At 31.3% G+C, this 10,891-nt stretch overlaps 1 protein-coding gene across 1 annotated transcript; it reads right to left on the reverse strand.

Annotated features, from left to right (window-relative positions):
* Window positions 1–1,567: 1,567 nt before the first annotated feature.
* Window positions 1,568–10,887, reverse strand: LOC143050849 (gamma-aminobutyric acid receptor subunit beta-4-like). Its single transcript, XM_076223955.1, has 8 exons — window positions 10,867–10,887; window positions 10,386–10,511; window positions 8,677–8,868; window positions 7,940–8,200; window positions 7,004–7,159; window positions 3,080–3,256; window positions 2,153–2,200; window positions 1,568–1,621 (listed from the first exon to the last, which is right to left on the reverse strand). The coding sequence occupies exons 1-8, from the start codon at window positions 10,867–10,869 to the stop codon at window positions 1,568–1,570; spliced, it is 1,017 nt and encodes a 338-aa protein (XP_076080070.1). The 5' UTR covers window positions 10,870–10,887.
* Window positions 10,888–10,891: the final 4 nt, after the last annotated feature.

A 10,891-nucleotide genomic window follows, 5' to 3' on the forward strand; every position in this document is an offset into this window, starting at 1 on the left:
AAAGCTAATATCGCATAGTCATCTATAAAAGGAGGCCATAATGCAACTCAAACGAAGTTAACGACCTAATTCCTGTACAAATTAAATGATAAAAACGAATCTGTTAAACAGCAACAAATGACAACCACTGAATTACAGGATCCCGACATTAGACAAACAAATTCAGAACAAGCCGGGATTAAACTCGTTTCATGACGCCAACTCTCCCCCTTACCCGGGAAAATGGTATGTACGATTTTTTGACAACTTATCTTTGCTTCTATATGGAAGCCACGAGATGTATGTTTAGTCCGGAGTTTGATTATATTAAGATACTAGTATAGCGTGCAAGCAATTGTTTACATCTTTCCTACAGCTACTTCGTGTTTCTCAATAGAATGAAATTTGAAAACATAGTAATTGACAGAAGAAGGCGGAGTGTATATAAGCTTAAAGTCAGCTGTTAATATCGCAAGCACATTTGATACCACATTTACGAAAACATGTAATGAATATTGCTTTTTACTAGACCAACAGTCCCAGCCAGATATATGTCCTCACAAGGTATAAACAGTTGACATGAAAATGTGTTTCCTTTTTGTACACATGCATGAACCATTAGAATAATACGTGGTTCAAAATAGAGTCGCACATTTGATCTAAATGTGTTTGAAAAAAATCCAACTTAAACATGTATTTGTATTGCTTTTTTTTCTTTCCATTATTTTAAAGCTGTCCTTGTTCACTCCAAATATGATATAAGTTGATATTAAGGTAGCACAATACAAAGAATTTTTTACTTCCAAACACTAACCTTTGAAATGCTGTAACTTTCTTATGAATGCATAGAAAATAATAAAATAGGTATATATAGATAGATAAAAGATTAATCTTTTAAATGAATGCAATATTTTTATTATGCAATCATTATGTAATCAATTACTATTTAATTAGTGGCAAAATCTGGGTAAGTTCACTTGAATGAATTTAGCTCTATCATCTCTTTAACTATACAGAAATCTTAATCAACACATCATGGACTTCAAAAGGGTGTCTCAGATTGTCTCTATGGTATTCTATTCTCTCATAAATCTCTAATTAGTGTAAACATCCTGACCACATAAAAGAAGATAATGTTTAATTAGGTGTAAAATTTGTTCTATACACTCTATCTGAAATCTGAGACACCCTTTTGTAGATAATGGCCATAGGAACAACATATAATAAATTCAACCCTCTATGGATACCTATGCAGAAGCTAATTTCATTTGAAAGTGGAAATTTGATGAAAAATATTTTAGACACAGTTAACATTATAATTGGTTACATAATTGTTGCATAATACTAACATTGCATTAATTTGAAAGAGTAATTTGTTAGCTATCAAAAACTACCACTATTATAAATTTTCAAGCATTATTAAGAAAGTTACAGCATTTTAAAACTTGGGAGTTGGAGTTATAAAATCTTTGTATTGTGCTACCTTAATGAACTCTTTATTTATGAAAGTTTCTGTTGGAAATGTTGATAGAAGAATATCTGCAGAGTTATAGTCTTGAGACTTCTGAATATAGTGCATTACTTCTGTTCAGTGTTTGTGAGATATCAACCACGCATCCCCCATTAACTTAACTGCCTTTTCCTGAAATTAAAAAGAAAACAAATAGTAAGTGTGCAGACATATGTAATTACGTACGACTGACTGTTTCTGTCAAGTTCATTAAATTCGTTTTTTTTTAACATCCTGAAGATTTAAAGCATGACAAATTGCATAGGCTTGTGAAGACTGTCTTGTGTAGTCACCAAAAAGATATTGCAGTATTTTGTTCTATTTTTGCCGTTGGGTTGTAACAGTTGTCTTAATTCACTTATATCCAAAGCTCTCCTTTCAGATGTTTGTGATTTAATTGACTTATGAAGAATAAAAATCTGATATTCACTTCTGACCTTGGTGTGAAATATCCTGGATAATTTCTGAAATTTGATTTGATACAGTAAACGGTGATATTACACCATGTCCCCTGTGGAAGGTAGCACAGGACATTCTAGTATATTAAAACTATGTTTTTGGCTCCACAGGGAATATTAGCTCTTATTCCTATGAAATATATTTCAAATAGCCATTTGAAGATACCGACTTTACATATAGTATTAGACATGTTTTAATGCATACCTGATATGATTGTTCTTTCGACATGATAGAACTTCTTCGCATTAAGTACTAAAACAGAAACAGAAAAATACAAAATAAGAAATAAAATGATTCTTAATTATAAAATTGCAAATTTCATTTATAAAGCTTTCCTCGTCCTTTTTGGCTTGAAAATACTAAAACCCCATTACGTTTGAAATATACAGCGACAGTAATAAATACCTTGTATGACGGAGGGTATATTAACATATCGAGAGGACTAAAAATAACACTATTATTCTTGATATTTGATAAGGCTTTTAATATTATGTGTGTTGTTGTTAGGTTTTTTTAGACTGTTTTGTTTTGGGTTTTTTGGGTTTTTTTTTTTTGTTTCTTTTTTCTCCAAATATCCCCATAATATTATTAACTAGTCATGTATGTGTATACATGGTATACTCGCAGATCGATATAATATAATATACTGCAGCTGTGCTATTTGAGCAGTCAAATTGCATTGACCGTATATTCATATGTGATATACAGTCACTGACCGTATATCACCTTGTTTGTGACGTTGACAATGTGTTTCCGTAGAGTCTTATTTATGACGTCAATAAAACATACAGGTTCGCGGAGATTTTACGTCTTCCACTCAAAATTTAGAAATGAGGGTTTTTACCCTAAATACTTCATTTAGAACAGTTATAAGAGTTGCAGTATATAAAGAATAACCATACATTGTCTCGAAATATCAATGTTATTTGTACTCGGCTCGAAACAGATAGAAATGCTCGGCACAGCCTCGCTTTCTACCTGTTTCTAAGCCTTGTACAAATAACATTGATATTTCGAGACAATGTATGGTTATTCTATATTTAGAACTTCACAACTTTTTAGCGGACAATTTAAACCTCGTCAAATAGTATATGTAAATTCAGTCACTTACTAGATGGTTAACCAACATACCTTTATTAAAACAACGGAAATGAAAATCAGATGATAAAGTGCATATAATATGACAAGAGAGACAAACGCCCAGAGGTCAGCTGTGTATTGTATGTCAAGGTCATCTATTCTGGACAATATACTATGCCAAATAGTACAAAGGAACATGAATATCATACACACCAATATGTATTTATCCTACAAAGAGAGTACATACATATGTAGGAACATTAATATCATACAAGCCAATATGTATTTATCTACAAAGATAGTACATAGGAACATGAATATCATACGCACCAATATGTATTTATCCTACAATAGTATATACATGTAGGAACATGAATATCATACAAGCCGATATGTATTTATCCTACAAAGATAATACATAAGAACATGAATATCACACAAGCCAATATGTATTTATCCTACAATAGTATATAGGAACATGAATATCATACACACCAATATGTATTTATCCTACAATAGATTAGGAACATGAATATCATACACACCAATATGTATTTATCCTACAATAGTATATAGGAACATGAATATCATACAAGCCGATATGTATTTATCCTACAAAGATAATACATAAGAACATGAATATCACACAAGCCAATATGTATTTATCCTACAATAGTATATAGGAACATGAATATCATACACACCAATATGTATTTATCCTGCAAAGATAGTACATAGGAACATGAATATCATACAAGCCGATATGTATTTATCCTACAAAGATAGTACATAAGAACATGAATATCATACAAGCCAATATGTATTTATCCTACAAAGAAAAAAATGACATTGTTGCTGGCTTATTTCATTTTATTTTCCCTTTTTTTTATGTTACATAAAAGTCCTTCAACTTTTCGTATACTAGTACATTAAAATGCTAAAAACAAAAGCATCAGAAAGCCAAAAAAAATAACTGAATAACCAAAACGACACGACTCTTTTATGTACTGTTTTAGTACACTTATCGTTTGAAATTAAATTTCTACTGTACTTCCTAGTTTATCAAGCATAAAACATAATATCAAGACATTTGTTAAAGGGGATATGCCAAACATTATTAGTTACACAGTGTGCTTATGCATTTGGATTGCTTTCTCACAACAAAATGGGTGTTATATATATATGTTACAGTAAATAGGTGAAATTAGGAATAACATGTAATTACTAAAATTTAGGAATTACATGTAATTCCCGATGCACTTAGTAAATACAAGTAATTCCTAAAACTGCCCAGTTATTACCAGTAATTACTATTTTTTAAATGATTTTTTACACCTATTTACTAACTATTAAAACAATGTTGTACTATGGTCAGCTGATCAAAAGTTATGGTAATACCTACTAGAAGATCAGTGAATACTCTTCGAAAGTGATCAACCTAAAATAATCTTTTTTGTTATTGGTGCATAAGCTACGAAATATATAGCAAATTAAATATGATTTTTGTGTTGTTAAGACTTAGTCATTAATTATAATGAAATTATAATTCACTTTTAGCAGGCAATCTCACTTGTTCTATTTTGTTAAATATGCTGAGAAACAAAATTTAGTCGCTGATGACGGAACATAGGTCGGTTCGCTACGTCTCGCGTTTTTGCGACAAAAGTCCCATGCATGCTCGACAAAAATGGAAATGATGTCAACAAAAGCGGTGAAATTTTATGGTGACTTATTCAATCCACAAAAAGATTAGAATCATCACAAATGTCCGACAGAAGAAGTCATTGTTGTCGCTTTGACACATTCCTCATTTCCTTTCTCAAGTTTATAGTTAATAGATATAGGAAGATGTGGTATGAATGCAAATGAGAAAACTCTTAATTCAAGTAACATTTTTTTTTTTTTTTTTTTTAAAGTAAACCATTGTATGTCAAGGTATGGCCTTCAATACTTAGCCTTGACTCACACCGAACAACAAGCTATAAAAGCCTTCCAAAAATACTAGTGTAAAACCATTCAAATGGGAAAAAGAACAGCCCCCCCCCCCCCCTATATAAAAACGAGAAACTAGGAAAACTGATGAACTATTTAGAAAAAGGAATTTAACTTTTGTCATTGGGCAACTTGAAAAGCAAAATTATAAAATATAATATAAACAATAGGCTCTCAAGATCCTCAATCGCTCACCTCATTTAATTAACTCAATTTATTCATCAATCATGATTTATATTTTTGAGTTATAATGTATATCAGTGTTTGCTTTAAATTGCTTTTTTTGGGTCATATATGCCACAAAATGAATATATTATAAGTTATGTAGAAAATCATCAGATATAAACAAAATTTGAACTTGATCTGTAATTTGTCAACTTAATACCAATTCTGAAATCATTTTTTTAAAAGCAAAAGGGGTAAGTTTGAAGTTAATTTTCAAAGTTCAAGGACCACAACTCTGCACAAAATCATCAGCCTGAAATAAAATTCCAACTTCATCTATAACTTGTCTGGATAAAACTTTTTACCAATTTTCAAATCAATATCACTTCAAACTTCCCACAAATGTCTGTTTAAATTTTGGATTGATATCAATGTCTTGCATGCTGATTTTTAGGGAGTTTCAAAACGTATTAAACCACAATTTTCCAGTTTCGATTCACAATTAGCTCTAAAGAGTATGCACTTTTGATGTGCCTTATATTCCTTAATCCTTAAGTATAAGCCCTAAAAATCCCTATCCCTTTACTTTCTTGTTTTGTATCTTGAATTATGTCTTTCATTTTAAAGCAAAAAAAATCAAGTCAGTAAATAGCTGTAAAAATGACAAAAATAATCAGTAAATACTAGTAATCACTGAATCAACTAGTAAATACATGTAATTACTAAATTGGCTAGTGATTACAGGTATTTACTGAAATGTTTAGTAATTACGTGTAATTCCTAATTTCACCTATTTACTGTAACATATACATATATATGATCTGATTTTAACTACATAGCTCTGGTGTTATTTTCATCTGTACTTTCATATTTTAAATTTTTACACCAAAAAAGGCTTATTTCTGTGCCTATTTGCGGTGTTTTAAAGTGTACATGTATCAGATCAGCTTATATATTCTTATTACGGCCTTTTCCATGTAAATTAAATATGGAGGTGAAAAAGAGTCATTCGCAATGACTTTGAGATCAATAAATCTTTGTACAGAAAGACATAAACAGCTTAATGTGTATAACCTATTTAATTCATGACTGTAAAGATGTCATACATTTCTTTATAATGTCAATTTAGGTTTTCTGTGTATGTTATCGAAGAATATTTTCCCATAATGGTTGGTTCTGTAGATATCACACCAAAGCATTTCGGCTCAATGGACGCGAACATATTACTGGTTGTATTTTTTTGTTGTTGGAATAACTTTTTTTTAAAGCACTGTTAAACATAAATAATAAAGTTCAGAACGGAAAGGATAAATATGTCAGAGACAACAAAACCGTGTTTTTTTTTTTTTTTGTTATACGTATTTGTAATTGTGTCCGTTTTATTAAGCTTTTTTCAACTGATTTTCAAAGTGCGTTTTTATGTTGAACATTGTAATGTTACACTACTGTCCCAGGTTATGGGAGGGTTTGGATCCCGCTAATATGTTTAGCCCCGCAACATTCTGTTTGTCTGCCTGTCACAAATCAGGAGCCTGTATTTCAGTGGTTGTCGTTTTTTGCTGTGCTTCATGTTTGTTTTCCTTTTCTGTACATTAATTAGGCCTTTTGTTTTCTCTTTGAATTGTTTTACATTTGTGAATTCGGGGCCTTTTATCGCTGACTGTGCGATATGTACTTTGCTCATTGTTAAAGGTCGCACGGTGACCTATAGCTGTTAATGTCTGTGTCATTTAGTCTCTTTTGGACATTTGTCTCATTGGCAATCATACCACGTCTTTTATATTGACACACATAGCAATATCATAAATTCATACTTACAAGTGTTGTTAAATATGAAATCTTCGGAAGAACTTTATTGGTGATGAATCTAAACGTTACACCAATGAGAATCAGTAAAAATCCCAGGAATATCCTGTTCTCTATCAGATCACGACTTACCGCAAATATTGTCAAAGGGAGACAACTAATAAAGGTCTAAAATATAAAGCGGGATTTCTATATTACCTTTGTGTCTGAATATGAATTTACTTCGATAAAACACAAATCCATGTGCATGTGCTATTTCATGTAAACAAAATTTTTATGCGCTTTGAATTTTGCTCATTGTTGAAGACTGCACTGTGAAGTATACAGAACTATTCACACCTTTGTTTTTGTCAATGATCCATAGTGTTTGGCAATCATATCACAACTCCACCTGTTCTTAATATAAAGACAGAAAACTTTCAAAATGTAAATTATAAAGGATTATATATTCAATGGTTTAAATATCATTCATCCCATCGGAAAATCTAGGCAGACTCGGGTAATTTATCTGCCGAGGTGTCCCGAATAAAATATGTTGTTTTTTAAATTCTTTATTGATCTTTTGGATGTTCAAACTACAGTCATGCGCATACATACTTTGAAATATCAGCATGGGAGAAAATCGATCAGAATCGCATGAACTCTAAAATTAATCATACTTGTCTGGTGCTTTGTCTGTATATATACACATCTTCTGCTTCGTGTGCCTTAACTTGATAAAAACATTTAATTTCAACTGAATCACTGACAGTTACGAATAGGCATATCGTCCTGAATATGCGTGAACTATTTTCCACTGGACGCAAATTGTGTAAGTCAGATGTGAATTTACAATGTGTATATACAGTACATTGTGTGTTGTAATTAAGTATTATTCTGCTTCTGTGTTCTAACTTATCTAAAAAAAAGTATTTACAAATCTTTAAATAAACCTTTCTAGTAACTCACCATTACTAAGAGTATGTTCAATATAAAATAACCAAACTTCCTTCTAGCCAAAGTCTTCAGTTTTAACAATGGAAACGTTGCGGAAACGAAGTCTGAAATGTCTTTAGAAATTTCTTTAATTTCAGCTTCAACAACATCCCTAAGTTCCCATTCATGGTCTCCAGTAAAACACGTGACTGTGAGAGAACTAATCTCGTTTTCATCTTCCAATAAAACTACTTCATCTAAGGGATGTTCAGAGGTCACGGATACACTTATTTCCTTCAAATAAATGAATGAACAGACAATAATAAATATATACATATAACAGTACATTTAACATATTGGTTTCAGAAGTTATGACCCTGTCCTAGTCCAAATAATTATGACGTCTTGCAAAGCTTTTCAAATTTTTTTCTGGGACTTATTTGGACTAATTCTGTCCGTAAAAGTACTTAAATGAACATTTAAGAGATGACACAAATGAATATTAAAATAGGCCTAGGCAATTATTTGCCTGCTGTTTAAACCTAAAATGCATAACTATACAGAAGGCTGTTTTCTTGATATTGCGCAGTCATTATTTTCTTATTTGTTTTCGTGGAAAAAATTACTACAAGCCTTTCAAAAATAATGTTCTCCACAGGTTCACGTGTGACCAAAATGTAGATGTGCACATTTGTTAAGTGCAATTCGTTCATCTGTACTGAAATGTGTCTTTGACTGAGCTGCAATTTTAATCACACTATAAGACTTACTTGGAAGTCAAAAGGGAAATCATGCAATTCTTGTCTTTCTTTAAATGTTCCTTTTATCCGACGTTTTTCTACAATGTAAGCCTCGTTATTTTTATCAACCGTAACTTCCTTCCACACATTGTTTAAAACACTATTCTCTAAGTTTTGTACAACTAACTTCGGACTCCAGTACTCACTAAAGTTGACTTTATCCTGCAAAGGTATAATGTAAAAGAAAAACTGGTGTATTAATTCTTGAAACAAAATATCTGCACGTATATGAATAAAAAATCATGGTAAAATAATTGCTTTTTTTTTTATTCCTTATTATTTCGACAGGTTGTGAAGTAAGTGATAGCATGTCGGTCTGATAAATTGATGGAGGTCTTGTGATTATAAAGCCACTCCCAGTACTCTATGATGTGGTTACTTTTTTTTCTTCTTTTTTTTTGCGGAGGAAGCCGAAGTACATTGGGGAAATAATTATAACCACCGATTTTCGACAGGAAAACTGACAATTCTCGTCAATTACATCTGGACATCAAGGTTTCCTGTCTAATACAAATCCGGACTCATATTGACTTCACATTACCATGTTCCGGTCCAGATATGTATGAGATATTTGCCTACGAACGTCTTGTAGCATTATTTATTCACCTTTGTTGTCAAGCATCACATCTGAAATAAAGCTTCGTTTCTGCATAAATTGACTTTTTCTGACTAGATTTATATAAATCACATGTGAAAAACTCTCCGTCTAAGTCACCATTTGTAAAAGTAAACCATTATAAGTCAAAGTTAGGTCTTCAACACGGAGCCTTGACTCACACCGAACAGCAAGAAATAAAGGCCCCAAACAATGACTTAGTCTAGACTAAGTGTAAATCTATTCAAACCGGAAAACCAACGGTCTAATCTATATAAAAAACGAGAAGTCTATATCAAAAGCCTAAATTTTAGTGACCTTAAAAGCTTTGTATGATGAAATCTAGTGATTTCCTTTTTCCATTTATTTAACAAACCAGATGTTAGTCAGACGTATTGGATTTTAATGGTTTTAATAATTCCATAGACAATATTTATAGTACAAAAGGTTTTCAATACTTTTGCATCGATTATTGTAAAAACAATATTTGGTACAAACAATGGAAAACATTGACTAAAAATACTCTCCCTATTCGTTCAATTAAGTTCACTTGTTAACTTGTTTCAAGAAATACTAAAACAAAATGGCAGCTACCGTAAGGATTGAAGCATATACATCTACAAGAAGTAATGGTGAGAGGAAAGGAAACCAAAGGTAGGCTCATAATTAGTCTAAAAGATATTTTTGAAATCGAATGCTGAGTTCACATAGAGGTTTACATGCAAATAAAGATCACACAATATTTGGTCATATCTTATACAAAATTGTGGTCTGAGGCGTAGTCGAGAGCTTTTTTATAAGTTTGCAACAAAATAAATCTATTTTTTTAATAACAGCTAAAATATATCAAAGCTATAAATTTGAAAATACTCGAAGCTGTTAGATGATAATTAAATATAGGTTTGAATGCATGTCTAATTATTGTTTAGTATTATTATAAGTTAAGTAGCTTTCATACACAAATATGTTGCATTTGGTCATGTAGTGAAAACTCATCCTTTCAGACTTGATGCCGATGTAGTATGGGTGTTGCGATCTCACCAATAATCTGATAATAGAGGAAACTTTTAGTATTATACTTTACCTTTGTATTTCCATCTAGTTTCTTCTCTCTCCATCTTGCCTGGATGAAAACATTAGCTGCATAGTTTTCTGCTACAGTCTCTATATCAGTTATCTTTAAGAAAACGATCTTTAGATATACCTTTTTCTGTAACAAAATATTATATGAATAATATGCAAAACGTCATGTTGGTCGTAAACAAGATATATCATTATAAGAATAAAAAAAAACTTAATGGCAATGATAGTCGGTCTTGGTTTTAAGCATTGCAAGAACCACAGTGGTTATAAAGAATGTAAAGAGTGGCTTTTATAGATGTAAAAAAAAACATGAAGTAAGACTTTGTATTCGAAAAGCAGAGACAAATGAACGTGTAATGTATACGATGTATACTTCATTTTCCTTTAAATATTGGACCTGCAGTGAATATACATGTATTCATGTATTTAAAAGTAAACCCTTACAGTTTAAACTAACTAGGTTATTAATGAAATAAACCCACCATAATTTTGTATGGTTAATCCTTC

The sequence above is a fragment of the Mytilus galloprovincialis genome, chromosome 11 (assembly GCF_965363235.1).
Source record: "Mytilus galloprovincialis chromosome 11, xbMytGall1.hap1.1, whole genome shotgun sequence".
Lineage (NCBI taxonomy): Eukaryota > Metazoa > Mollusca > Bivalvia > Mytilida > Mytilidae > Mytilus > Mytilus galloprovincialis.

What these genes read in the sequence shown, in the direction of transcription:
- LOC143050849 (XM_076223955.1), bottom strand. An exon ending in TTTCATATTTAACAACACTT is followed by an intron (nt 3,257 to 7,003) that starts GTAAGTATGAAT and finishes CTCTCTTTGTAG; the next exon opens with GATAAATACATATTGGTGTG. An exon ending in TTTCCGTTGTTTTAATAAAG is followed by an intron (nt 2,201 to 3,079) that starts GTATGTTGGTTA and finishes TTTCTGTTTTAG; the next exon opens with TACTTAATGCGAAGAAGTTC.